This window comes from Triturus cristatus, chromosome 9 (assembly GCF_964204655.1).
Source record: "Triturus cristatus chromosome 9, aTriCri1.1, whole genome shotgun sequence".
NCBI classification, from domain to species: Eukaryota; Metazoa; Chordata; class Amphibia; order Caudata; family Salamandridae; genus Triturus; species Triturus cristatus.
In genome coordinates this window covers 1,107,587,997-1,107,602,322 of record NC_140592.1, presented here as the reverse complement: position 1 = coordinate 1,107,602,322, position 14,326 = coordinate 1,107,587,997, and the positions used below count along the sequence as shown (strand labels likewise).

Below are 14,326 nucleotides of genomic sequence, written 5' to 3'. Positions count from 1 at the left end.
CGCATCTTCTTCCACCCCAAGATCAAGCAAATCTACGACAGCTTTGACACCCAAGACCCTTCCTAAAACCCCCGCCACCACCGGACGCCCCCACACCACACCCCAAGAGATCCTGCTCCTCTGGACTCCACTTACCACGGACGACACATTCAAGACCATGATGGGCATCCACTCGGAGCCCCATCGGACCCTTGCCCGTATCACATCTCCCATAGAGCAGCCACCTCCATCGCACCAGACCTTCGCCGCACCATCAACTGCTCCATCGAAACCGCCACCTTCCCAGATGACCGGCCGAGATCAACCCCCTGCTGAAAAAAGCCATCCGCCAAACCGACAGACCTCAAGAACGTCAGTCCCATCTCCCTCCTCCCCTGGCAAGGTCATCGAGAAGGCCATCAATGCCCACCTCTCGGAGTTCTTCGAACAGAACCACGTCCTGGACATCTCTCAATCCGGCTTACGAAGCAAACACATCATGAGACCACACTCTTCGCTGCCGCTGACGACATCCGCTCCCTCCTCGACCATGGCGAAACGGCAGCCCTCATCCTTCTGGACCTTTCGGCCGTCTTCGATACAGTCTCCCACCGCACCATAATCACGAGACTCCATGACGCTGGCACCCGCGACACGGCCTGGACTGGATCCACTCCTTTCCTATCGCCGAACACAGCGAGTCAGACTACTTCCATTCCTCTCAGAACCTACAGAGATCGGCTGTGGAGCGTCCCAGGGCTCCTCCGTGAGCCCCACCCTCTTCAACATCTGAAGCCTGATGTTCAGTCTGAAACAAAGTTGGTAGATTATGTTCCGAAGTTGAGATCAAGCAAAACCCACCTTGAAAGCACCCAACTGGCACATTGCGGATGCCATGGTTTACTGGAATACGGGCCTAGGCTTCATGCAAAGGGCAGCTTCACCTATCATGACAACCAGTGACCCCCCAATGAGCATCTCATACACTATTAGACAGCCTACCCACAGAAGACAAAAGAAAGAGGTCAGGTATTTTAGTGCGAAAGAAACAAGTAAAAGATGCACACTTATATAGTTAATATGGAATTATTCATACAGGGAGCCCCTTTGCAAACTGGTATTTCTTTCATTGATTTTGAAACAGGCACAGCAAAAAACCTCACAGATACAAGAACACACACTATGTTGAAAGCTTATGCTAACAATTGAATGATGAGTGACAGCTATTGGATATATGGACATCTATGTACATATAAAACACATGTTTCATTTAAACACAAAAAAACTCATAAAGGTAGGCATACAGGGAGGTAAAATCGAGTTCCATGTCACTTACTAAAGTTTGGCTGCTGAAAATATGTGATTATAAAGCTTTCTGTGATACCTGGTGTTTTTCTTTACTTCACTATGAAAAACTAAAAAAAGGCTTTTAAAAAAACACTCCTAAAAAAGTGGTGACATCAATGTCAGTGTCCGAACTTAAGTTTGACCACTTTACTTCATCTGAAATTGATGTCTTGCAATTACCTCGACAGGAACTTTTGATTGTCTGCTTGACCGGAGTGATACTATTAGTTAGCCCAAAGCATCAAATTACTTCAAAGGATACCATAATATAGTTTTAGGGTTATTAGGAAATATTTGTAACCAATGTCCATTTGTTTAATTTGGATTTATCATTAGTATCACTGAAATCAACTAAAATGTATTTAAAATGAATGACAGCTTATGTAGAACAACATTATCAGCTGAAGATTATTGAATGTGAAATAAAAAAATACCACTTACAGTTAGGATCAATGTTAGTGTTAGTATTTTAAATGATTACATTTCAAATGAATGCATTGAATGATATATATGGTTTGGGTTTGAATTCGGTTTATAATCAATTCATGCCTTTAATGATAAATTAAGAATGAAAATAAGATCATATGATTTAATTTTATATTAATTCAATTTTTTAAAGTGGATTAATTATGTAGCTAGGTTCTGCAATACAATTCACGTCAGATTATTAATTTCTTTTTTAGTTTAAGTAGAAAAAAGAACAGGGTTTAAGTTTTAGATAAATTATTTTTTATTATAAAAAAAAGTATACTAACTTGCTACAGTTAGTGTAAGACTAAAATTACTAAGTAATTTTTAAAAAGAATATTGATGGGACAAAATATTTTTTTTATATATATAGTGCCTGTTTTAGTGGATTGATGCATGTGAATAAGTTCGGCTCTGTACTGCATTTCTAGGGAAAGAAATAGCTGGTAGACGTAGCAATGTAACACACATCATATATTTAAATAATGAATACTGTTTTGGAAATAAGGAACATATAAACAAAGCACATTCTTACAGGATTAACGCAGAGGCAGTCTGTATTACTGATGGTAAATGGATCATATTTGTCTGCAATGACAATCAGATCAGGCACTGGGTACAGTCGTAAGACGTAATCATAAGCCCAATATACAGGGCTGACGAAAAGCGGAAGAGGGGTCAGATGTCCTTGTGATAGTATAGTCTTGACAAACTAGAAGAGAATAAAAATAAAACAAGTGAAGAACAGTCAATTTCCACCTTGTGATTTATTTCTTATGTTAAAATAAACCATTTGCTCTTCTTAATACACAAATATAGACACCTACTTCCCTACTAATGTAAATCTCTAGATACCCTTAGCTTATCTTCACAAAGTGAACCACATTTCACGCATTTAGTAATGCAACAGGCCAACTAAGCAAAGTATATACCAGTCTCCACTCTGTACTTCTAGTTAAGACCACGTTTACATGGGAAATGAATTTTTTGTGTTGCTAATAACTTTGGCGCTTTTTCACGAATCCCCACAAAACTTTGCAAAAAAGTGCTACTTTTTGTCTAGTTTGGTCATGTAATAATTCGAAGTAAGCCATCAAGGGGGTGCGGAGAAAAAGGAGTGTTTCAAAACATATTTTCCTTATTCATCTTTCCATAAGAACTTTAGACACCGCTACAGTAAAACTGCTGAACAGATGTACACCAAATTTGACAGAAAGCTGAATCTTGGTTGAGAAAGAGTTGTTTTAGTGATTTTTGAATACATCCATTGAGTAGTTTTTGAGCAAATATTGCTCAAAAAAATTGTATATACCACGCAGCGGAGGATCCGCTGTGCCGACAGATCTCATGGAGGAATCTGATTGGCTGCCAACACATCAACAAGGATGTGTTGGCAGCCTTCTTAGGATAGGACTCGATACTCATTCCCGAATCCTAAGACAGAAGTGGGGGTAGGGTAGGCATATTCTGATCCCCTAGGTCTGGTGGTGGGGGCCAGAGGGCAGGTGGGACAGGCAATTTTTTTTTTCCTGCGAATTCGCTGTCGTTTTTTTTTTTTTAAGTGCACGCTGTTGCACATTTCAGAAAAAAAACCTCAGGGTGGGCCTGTGGAGGAGGTGCATATTGTGTTTAGGGGGTTAGGGTATGCATGACCCTCCTCCCTAGGCTATAACAGGCCTCGAGGACCCCATTCACTGGCGCAAATATCCTAATCAAGGAGACGTGTTTGCATGGCCCCCTCTCCAAGTCTAAAAAGGCCTGAGACCTATATAAAAAACATTAAGGGGAGTGGTCGCTCTGCCCCCCCTCCCTAAGGACAATCTACCCCGGGTCTCAAATCACTACATGGGGGGGATATCCCTCACCTCCCAGAGTCATACCATGGTCCTGGGGACCCCAACCCCCGGTGTCAGCTGAGAGACTGTGTACTGGGGAGTCCACTCTCGGGACACTGACTTTGCTCTCCCACCGCAGGAGAACAAACCTTTTCCCTGCACGTGCTCTTGGGTGGGGAAAAAACACAGAATAGCTCCCACCTCGAGGGAGCAAAGGAAAACTGCTTCTGCAGATGGAAGCAATGCTGGCTCTTGCTGCACTCAGGAAGGGTGCAGGCAGGGGAGCCAGTGGGGTTGCAGGGGCCCTGCCTCTTTCCGCCGCCCCCGAGGGAGTACCTGTGGGGTGCTCCAGGTCGACATGGGGGCATCCAACTTAAAGAAAAAGGGTTGGTTCCACAGTGGAGCCATGGAGGCCCTGGAGCTCCCCCCATAACCTCCAACAAGAATAATGGTCTGGGTAAATAAAAAATGTAAATACCAGGTCTTGCGCAGACACGAGAAATGGGGCTACTTGCAGGGAACCAACTGGGCTGTGGGGGCCCTGGGACTCCCCTGCACCCCTATAAAAAAAGCAGTTAGGATCTTAAATGGGACCAGGACACCCATAGTTTTTTTTTTTAACTCACAGAAAGTGATTAATAAACAAATGGCCACAGCCGCTCATTTATTATTCACTGATCCCTCCAGGAGCGCCCCATAATGACTAGCCAGGGCCATTTACATATTTTTTGTTATTGGTGATGTCCCAAGAAGAGGCAGGAGCACCACAATTTGTTTATGTTGTGGGGGGGGTGCAGGGAGGTCTGCAGCCCCCCAGCAACATTGGAGAAAAAACAGTAAGTCTCTGAAACCATGACCCCAGGAGAACTTACCATATATTTGTTTAAGCACTTCCTAGGCTGGAGCTTTTGCTCTACAGCTGGGAGTGCTGCACCTTCTACGGCAGTGGTCTTCAAACATATTAATACCACACCCATTAAGTGAAGACAAAAATCACCAGGCCACCCCCCTTAGAATTTTTTTTACAATTATTCTATTAAATAGACAATGTTTAAATATGCTTAGACTTATTGAAACATTGCAGTTAAGTTCATTTACTGTTTTAAAAATGCAATCTAATACATGACTGCCAAACATACAATTCTGGTCAGGCAGGCCTTACTAACATGTAAACGTATCTACAGTGTGATTATTAGAAATGGGGGGGGGGGGGTTAAGGATTTGAAGAATATTTGGAGTCCTTTCCTTTTTTGACACACACTCCCAACTAGGATATAAATGACAGAGAAGCTTATTTTCCACTTAAAACAAAGCACTCTTCATAATGTTTCTTTGGGCGGGACCCCCCCCTCACGCCCTCTGGGATAACTTGAGCCCCCATGTTGAAGAACCCTGCTCTAGGAGCTGGTTCTATGGCTGCATTTTATGTGGCATGGGGATGTATAAAAAGGATACAAGCTTCTCTCGTGGTTGTTTTAATGATTGCATTTTTGGGCTGAAAAATATTAAAAGAAAAAAATGTCTCTATTTATTTTAACATTTTTCACCTATAAAATGTAATATTAAAAACTATGTAAAAAGAAAGAGTCTAAGACAAGTATTTTAATACAACTTTATTAAATATTTTTTAATAGTCAATATTGATAAACACTGAATTGTGTGAATTATTGCAATATACATTTGGTTAAAATTATTGGTGTGTTCTGGAGAAAGAAGATAGATCTGCTTTATATATAGGGGGTTATGTGCCTGAGGGGATGGGGATTCGGCCTGCAGGGGAGGGGTTGGATGCAGAACCTGGCCGCAGACCTGTGTTTGAGACCAACCCCCAGCCGCACAAAATTGGAGGCGGTGTTCGGCTTCAAGTATGGTAATTGAATATTACTTTAAATTAAAAAAACATAGAAAGTCACTGAAAAATCCCAGGTTGTAGTGATGTTATAGTTTGATGAGAATGTCAGTTACAAAATACCGATTTAAATATACAAAACCACTTAAATTCACCAGTTATAGTAATCTCAACTAACTATAACTCATATCTTAAGGGAACTATAAGTCGTGCCATTGACATGCACTGCTAATTACCCCACATATTACATCACTCATGACATATTCTAAGACATCATTGATAATATCACTGTAATAATGCAATCAAATTCTTGATGAGAAAACTGTGCGTGGCACGGACATGTAGTATTTGTTCATAAAAACCTATCATTAAATCCATCTGTCCAAATTGTGTCTAATTTGTTTTAAATTATTTTGAACCATATAGATTCAAATGCATAGTCAGAAATTGTATTGTAGAAATATATATATTAAATCACATAGAACTAGGTTTAATAAAAATTGCTCTTCAACAGATGACACAATTTTCAAACAATGCTATTAGTACATGTGTAACACCATCAAAAGGAATGTAATTTTAATGAATGTCATTTTTAGGCCACTTCCTTTATAATTATATTTTATACTAAAAGTAGCAACAATGTTCATAAAAGAATATCTTTACCAGAGACTTGGAACCCATTACCCTATTGTAGACCGTCTCTAAAATTATGGTGCAGCCCCCTTCCAAGTGACTTTCCTCCATTCTCTGCAATAATGATGCTTTTGCCAGGTCATATACAGCCTTAAGATTGAGGCACAGCACAGGAACGTTCCTTGTGACTACTATTGATGAACTACGGTCCATCCAAGATCAGGGTTTTCGAGATGGCCTCGTGCTTCTAGACCTGTCGGCAACCTTTAATACAGACAATCATACTACCTTAGTCGATCGTTTCAGTGGAGTTGTGGCAGAAATACACAAAATTCCTACCACCCAGCGCTCTCCAACTACTCCAGATAAAAATGCTACCTCACTTGTGTGGCTTGCCCTAGTGCATGCAGGAGGCATGTATCAAACCAAGGTCAATGGGAGTCTCGCAGAGTGACTCTTATTGACCCGGTTTGATTTGTGCCTGTTGGGGACACTGGGCCAAGTCACACAAGTGGGGTAGCATTTCTATTGGGACAAGTAGTGGAATGCGGAGTGGTAGGAATCTTGTGGATCTTTGAGTTTTCCAAGTTTATGTCATAGAAATGCAGGGGAAAAGTGTGATTTTAGTCAAACTTTGAGATTTGCACAGCATTGTGGGTACGAAAATGTTGTGGAATCCAAGCGCGGCACACCACCCTGGACTACCAAGGATGTCTAGTTTTTTCAGAAATGTCTGGGTTTGGTAAGATTCCCTGTGTGGCCACCAAGCCTGGGTCAAAACACTAGAGCTACCCCTATTGGCGTTTTCTCTACACTGCATTTTGGGAATTTTGTACCAATGACTCTAGGCCCAGTCATACAAGTGAGGCAACATTTTTATTGGGGCAAGTGAAGGAAGGCAGGGTGGTAGGAATGTTGTGGATCCCTGAGGTTTCCGGAAGTTAATGTCAGAGAAATGCAAGGAAAATATACAATTTTAGTCAAAGTTTAAGATTTGCAGGGCATTGTGTGTAAGAAAATGTCATGAGATCCATCCAATGCACACCATCTTGGACTGACCTAGGAGTTTAGTTTTCAAAAATGCCTGGCTTTGGTAGGTTTCTCTAGGTGGCAGCTGACCAGAGCCTCAAAAGTGAAGTCATTCAGCATAGAAGTAGTACGATAATTGAACTTGGCCCAATTCAGGAACCCATACAGTGGCGGCTCCTCCACTTAGGCAGAGGAGCGTCACCCCACTGCTTGAACTACAAGCTGAATACAAAATATAAAATGATAGTAAAGCTTGTTATTACCATTTAGTTTTCTGTATTCAGCTTGCAGCTGAAGCCAGAGGGGTGGGTCTGGGCTCCCACGTCACAGGGGGAGCAATGGTGGCAGCACCTAAAGTGCGCATGATGGTTTGGCCGGTGGTCTCCGGCCGGCTAACCCCTCATGCGCACGCTGCATGTAATACAGCCTGCATGGAGAACATGCACAGCCTGCCAGCCCCTGTCTGAGCACCGACCCCCAGTGCTCAGACCAATCACAACGCTGCTAAGGCAGCGTTGTGATTGGTCAGGGGATTCTGGGAGGCTGTGTGCTTCCTGCAGAAGGAGGTCAGAGGGAGAAGAGGCGGCGGTCGGCGGTATAGGTAAGTGCTTTTTTTAAAATGTATTTTCATTTCCCACCCCCTCCCTCCGTCCCGCCAGCCCTGTTCGGTAGCAGCCGCTACGGTACCCATATAAAATAATTTAAAAAAAAATGTTTTTAAGAAATAAAAACATTCCCTTCTTGCCATAAAGATGGGGATTATTTAGTTCCCAGAGGGGCAGAAAGACAGTTGGGATCATATGGAAGGTGGAGGCTAGGTCTGATGTGTGGGCGGGTGGGCGGGCCATCCCCAAACCTTGTAGCATTAAAAAACCTCCCTAGTGTCTAGTGGGATTGCTGTCCCCCTAACAGAAGGACAGACTGGAGGTAATGATCAGCAATCTGGCCTCGGGAGGCAGAAAGACATTTGGGCCTGGGAGGAGGGGGAGCATTAGCCCAATGCAGGGGCTACCAAACCCCCCCTCCAAATACACCGCCTGGCAGTCTAGTGTGATTTCTGCCCCCGCCGTGGGAGATTGGAGGAAGACACCTACTATCTGCCCCTGATGGGGGGGGGGGGAGAAAGGCTACTGAGGTTTTTCGGGTTGTTGGGGGGCTTGGCCCGATGCCTGGGAGGGCTGACCCCACCTATTTTTCCCCAAACAAAATCCCTGTTGTCTAGTGGGAAGACATTTAGGCCTTGGAGGAGGAGAGAGCATTAGCCCACTGCCAGGGGGGCAGTTCTCTCCCCCCTTTCCAAATACATTTCCTGATGGTATCATGGGCTTTCTGCCCACCACCGGGGGCAGATTGCCGGGAAACACCTATCTTCCCCAGAAGGAGGGAGCAGAAAGACTGCTGGGGCTTACGTTGGTGAGTGGGGGCTAAGCCCAGTGGCTAGGAGGGCCACCATCACCCATTTTGGTACAAAACAAATAGTCCCTGGTATCTAGTGGAGTTTCTGCCCTTCCCCCTGGGGGGAGGGGAATGGGGGGACCAGAAAGACTTTAGGACCAGGGGAGAGGGGAGCACTAGCCCATTGCAAAGGGGGAGCTACCCCCCTCAGAAAATAGTCCCTGATGTTTAGTAGATGGATCTATGCTTGGGGATCGCCCCCCATGGTGTTCCCCAAGCAGGGATCCACTAGGGAAAGATACCATTGGAAAGGGGAGATTCCCCCCTCTCCAATGATACCCCTCCCACCTGCATCGATGCTCAGGGGGCTGAGATATGCCCCTGAGCACCAACGCAGTGAAAGTGAAAAGAGACGATCAGCTTAAATCACTTACTCTGAAATCATGTCAGCACGCTAATTAGCATTTCAGAGAAAAAACAGCCTCAGTTACTGGTGAAGGTCTTCCCAAGCTAAAATAAATTAAAGGAAAATCATCTGGTGCGAGCACCAGAGTGATATAGTGCTGCAAGTGCTAGGAAGTGCTGGAGTCGTCCATAGCACCTGAGACTGGTGCTATGGACGTCTCTAGCACGTCTATAGCACCTAAGCAGTTAAGTCATACCTCAGACACACAAAAGAGAAAAACATCCTCCAGAAAGACCAACCACGCTTCTTTTTAACAGTGAAATCACACGAAAACAACAGCGGACACGTGCTTCACCCGATGGCCAATTGGCCGAGGGCTTTCTCAAGGCAAAGGTTATGCGGTCCTATAGCTTCTTTTAAGAAGATTTAGCAAAGTGGTCTCTGCAGTCTTGTTCCTGGGACAACAGAGGCCACTTTGCTAAATCTTCTAAATAGAAGCTATAGGACCACACAACAGACACTTTGCCTTGAGACAGCCCAATGCCAATCGGCCATCGGGCGAAACACGTGTCGGGTGTTGTTTTCGTATGACTTCACTGTTGAAAAGAAGCAATTAAAATAGCATATTCTGCTTAGTAAGCACAACAGAACATGAGTTTTGAAAATTATTATTCCTTTCATTACATTTGATTAATGGGCACAGACCTCCATCCATAACTCAAATCATCCTTTATGTAATAGAGACCTAGTTACCCAATGTATTCCTATTTTGTATACAAACCTGAAAATACAGTCATAAAAAATAATGTGTTGGGCGTGGCTTGGCAGCCGACGGGCATGGACGCGTGAGCAAGGAGCTCCGCATCCCGCCCGGCTAAAATCCAGTGAAGAGAGGTGCCCCCGGCGCTCCGGAGCTTCTGGAGGGCTTCCCCCGTTTGGTCTGTGCCCTTGGAGTGGACCGACCGCCAGGCTCGTGGCGCTGAGGGCTGGCGCCGCGACAACAAACGCGGTGGAGGCGGGTGGCTGCCGGCCATCTTGGGCGGCCTGCGAGGGGACGGGCAGCCGTGGCCCACGGTGCATTGGAGGCCGACCGGAAGTGCGGGGAACCCGGCGGGCGCAGCAGGAAGTGCCGGTCGCCTGCTGGTGGAAGACGGAGTGCGGAGGTGGGTGCCCGCGGCGGAAGGCTCGGAGCTGCGGGCCCCTGACCGGCGCTGCCACCGAGGGCTGCCCAGTGGTGGAGCGGCGCACAGGAGAGAGGAGCTGGGCCTGTGGCGGAGGCGAGGTCCACTAGTGCAGGTGCGGAGGCAGCGGACAGCGGACCCAGCGCGGCTGGCAGGCAGACGGGGCCGCGGGGGAGGTGACTGGCCCTGAGAGAGACATTGAGGTGCAGAACTATCTGACCCGGGGCTGCGGGCCTGGGACCCGGCGGAGTTCGTGACCGCTGGTGTGCGGTGGGGGCCTGGGTCATCGTGGTGCCCCGGGGAGGACGGCGGGGACACCCCGGCTGGGGAGTGGATCGGAAGCGGTGCAGAGAGGGTCCCCGCAGTGGATGTGAGGAACGCGGGGCCTGAGTGCTGACAGATATCCCGTGGATTAGGCCTTGTGCCGGCCTGCGAGTGTCAGGCGCCGAAGCATGGGCAAGCCGCGTCCCAAGCTGGGAGGGAACCCGGCGGACCCGACGGGGGACACTGTCGCCGGCCGGGAGGGCGGAACGAGTGCGGACGCAGCGGTGGGCCTCCAGCAGCGACAGCTGGACCAAATCCTCCAGGCCATAGCGGATACGAAGTCGGCGTTGCAGGCGGACATTGCCCAAGTGTCCACAGATCTGGGGCTGCTTCGGGCGGACCACAGGAAGCTGGTGGATAGGGTTAAGAACACGGAGGACAGGTTGGATTCGATGGCCCCAGCTCAGAAGGTGACGGAGGGCCAGACAGCGGACCTCCTGCGGAGGGTCGTGGTCCTGGAAAAGAGGGCCGAGGACGCTGAAGGGCGTAACCGCCGCAATAACATTCGAGTGGTGGGTCTGCCAGAAAAGATTGAAGGGGGTGACATGCTGGCCTTCTTGGAGACCTGGCTGCAAGAGGTGGTGGTGCCGGAGGGGCTCACGTGGTTCTACACCTTGGAGAGGGCGCATAGGGTGCCTGCTCGGCCCCCGGATCCGGGCCGTCCGCCCCGGCCAGTGGTAGCCTGCCTGCTGCACTACAAGGACCGAGACGTCATTCTACAGAGGGCTCGAACGCGGGGCCCCTTCCAGGTGCAGAATGTCCCGGTTTCCATTTACCCGGACTATCTCATGGAGGTCCAGCGCAGACGCTCCTCCTTTCAGGCGGTGAAGAAGGCACTGCGGGACGAGGGGCTGCAGTACTCCTTGTTGTTCCCGGCACGCCTCCGAGTGGTGCTGGATGGTGCGACATCGTTCTTCACCGACCCCGCAGCGGCTTGGAGCTGGCTGGAGGCGGCCAGGACCCGTGCGGCGGCGCACACGGATGGAGGGAGACCGTCGGGGGCACTGGCAAAGCCCCGTCGTAGCAGACGCAACAAAGCGCGGCAGGCGAGGGTCCGGTCGCCTGGAGCATCCCAAACGGTGTTGGAGCGGCGGGCTGCTCTGCGAGCGGTCTCTGAGATCTCCGGGGCGGCAGCCTCCCAACCCAGCGAGGAATCGGGCTCCCGGAGGGGCACTGAGGACTCCCAATCTGATGGCGCTGAAGGGGAGGCGGAGATGTTACCTGATGTAACCCCTGGGACTGCTGATGAGTTGCTGGACGCTTGAAGGTTTGAAGGGCTTTCGGGACCCGGCCGGGAGGGCACGGACAATGTGGAGCTGAGATGCATTGAGAGTGAGGCCGGACGGGGCCATGCGGGGTTGGGGGGAGTGCTGCTTTGGGATGGGGCTCTGTGGCTGGTCGTGAGGGGCCTGGCGGGGAGAGAGTGGGGGGCCTAAATGGAGCGGAGCGCTGGGGGATGACCGGTTGAGACTGGGCAAGGATGCTTAGATGAGGACTGTCGTCAAGCCCGTCTGGCAGTGAGCCACCACCTCAAAGTGAGACTCTGGTGGCTACCAGAGAGTTTGGTTGCTGTTGGGGCTAGTATTTGGATGGGTAACTGCGGTTTAGCACCTGTTCTGGGGAGGGGAGGGAGTTCGGGGAGTTGGGTAGTTGTGAGATTTATGGGGTTTGTCAGTGTGCCTCGGGGGACCCGCAAGGGGTGGTTGGTTCAACGATGGGATGGGGACCCCCCCTGAATTGCGAGTTATAACTTGGAATGTGAGAGGGCTCACCTCTATGGTGAAGAGGCATAAAGTCCACGCGTACCTAGTGCGGAGAGGGGTTAAGGTGGCATTCCTCCAGGAAACCCATTTAGACAGAGAAGAGGGGAGGGCGTTGCATAGACGCTGGAGGGGCCAACTGTATTACACAACATTTTCGAAATTTGTCCGGGGTGCCCTGCTTTGGGTGAGGGCGGGGGTCCCTTTTCAGCCTCTCAGAACGCTAGTAGACCCAGAGGGCAGGTTTGTGGTAGTGCAGGGGCGACTGGATGGGAGGGATATAGCTCTGTGTAGTGTGTATGCCCCCAATATGGACCAGGCCGCTTTCTTTTCCAGACTGTCGGGTCAGCTGGCGGAGTATTTGACGGGGGCGGTGGTGTTGGGTGGGGATTTCAATTCAGTGCTGGATGTTGAGTTGGACAGGTCCCATCCGCCCCTTGCACAGTCGGCGGTTTGTAGGGTGGCCAAAAGCAGGCGGGCTTGGCAAGATACCTGGGGCTTGGTGGACACATGGCATACCTAGCACCCGCACGACAGGGATTACTCATTCTACTCGGCTCCTCACGAGTTGCACGTCAGGTTGGATGGCATATTGTGCTCACCGGATGTTCAGCCTTTGATGCGGCATAGTGAATATTTAGCCAGGACCGTATCGGACCATAACCCATGCATGGGGATGCTGCAATGGTCCAGGCAGAGGCAAGCGATCCCTACTTGGCGCCTTAACCCCTTGCTGCTAGAGGACTCGGTGTTCCGGGCTGAGATCAGTGACTGTATAGCACAGTTTTTTGGGCCCAATTCAGGGACGGCGGCGAACCGAGCGACGGAATGGGATGCGTTTAAGGCGGTCGTCCGGGGGGCTTGCATATCATCCACAGCCGGGGTGCGGAGGGCCTTGTTAAAAGGGGTGGACGGAGCGGAGGCGCAGTTACGGGAGGCGGAGCGGGCGCATCAGGGGGGGGGACGGGGAGGTGGCTGGGGTTGTAGAGGCGCGGGAGCGCGTGGCGGTCTGCATGGAACAGCTTCGTTGTTATGATCATAGATCTTATCTGGTGCGGGCGCATGCGGAAAGGGATAAGGTGGGCTCCCTCCTGGCGTGGTTGGCGAACCCGACGGCGCGCGGTGACCCTATACTCACTCTGGTAGAGGAGGGGGGGGTCCCGGTCTACTCCCAGGTGGGCATTAATATGCGGTTCGCAAGCTATTATACTGGGTTATATGCTAGTACTATGGAGCGGGAACCTGAGGGCCTTGTTGATTTTCTGTTGGCAGCCCACCTGCCTCGACTGGATTCGGACGCTAGAAAGGGCCTTGGGGGCGCGATTACGATGAGCGAAATCCGAGTGGCAATTAGGCATATGGCTCGGCGAAAGACCCCGGGAGCAGATGGATTGCCTGTCGAGTTTTATGCGGCCTACCCGGATCTGCTGGCACAGCAGCTACAAGCCCTGTATAGCGAGGCATGGGGGTTGGGACAGTTGCCCGCCTCTGCTCGGGAGGCGATCGTGATACCCTTGCTGAAACCCGGTGGGGAGGCGGGTGCGCGCACAGCATACCGCCCGCTCTCTATGCTGACGGTGGACTACAAAATTCTGAGTAGCATTTTGGCGTTGCGCCTCCTGACCCACATGACCGCCTTGATCCACCCGGATCAGGCGGGCTTCATTCCCCGACGCAGCACGGCCACCTCCATTCGACGGCTGCTGCGGGTGATGGAACTGGACCGGGATGAATACCCGGAGGCCTGTACACTGTCGGTCGACTTAGAAAAGGCCTTCGATAGTGTGGAGTGGCCATATTTGTATCGAGTGCTGCGGGAGTTCGGTTTGGGGGAGGACTTTGTACGTTGGACCACCTTGCTGTATAGTGGGGCCACGGCCCGGGTGAAGACGGGGACTACTATCTCGGCCTCCTACCATGTGCGGAGGGGGACGAGGCAGGGCTGTTCCCTATCCCCCTTGTTGTTCGCGCTGGCTGTTGAACCGCTGGCCGCTCACGCCCGACAGGGGTGTGCTTATTCCGGAGTCTCCCTGAGGGGGGACGCCCACTACATCTCCCTGTATGCAGACGACCTGCTGTTGTTTTTGAGGGACGCGACTGATGCGCTGAAGGGAGCGGTC

At 49.7% G+C, this 14,326-nt stretch overlaps 1 protein-coding gene across 1 annotated transcript in view; it reads right to left on the bottom strand.

Annotated features, from left to right (window-relative positions):
* POLE2 (DNA polymerase epsilon 2, accessory subunit) overlaps positions 1 to 14,326 on the bottom strand; it is a 447,127-nt gene that overhangs the window by 70,418 nt on the left and 362,383 nt on the right. Inside the window, exon 17 of the mRNA XM_085627013.1 lies at positions 2,330 to 2,506. Coding sequence (XP_085483139.1) covers positions 2,330 to 2,506 — 177 coding nt within the window. The remainder of the gene's footprint in view (positions 1 to 2,329; positions 2,507 to 14,326) is intronic.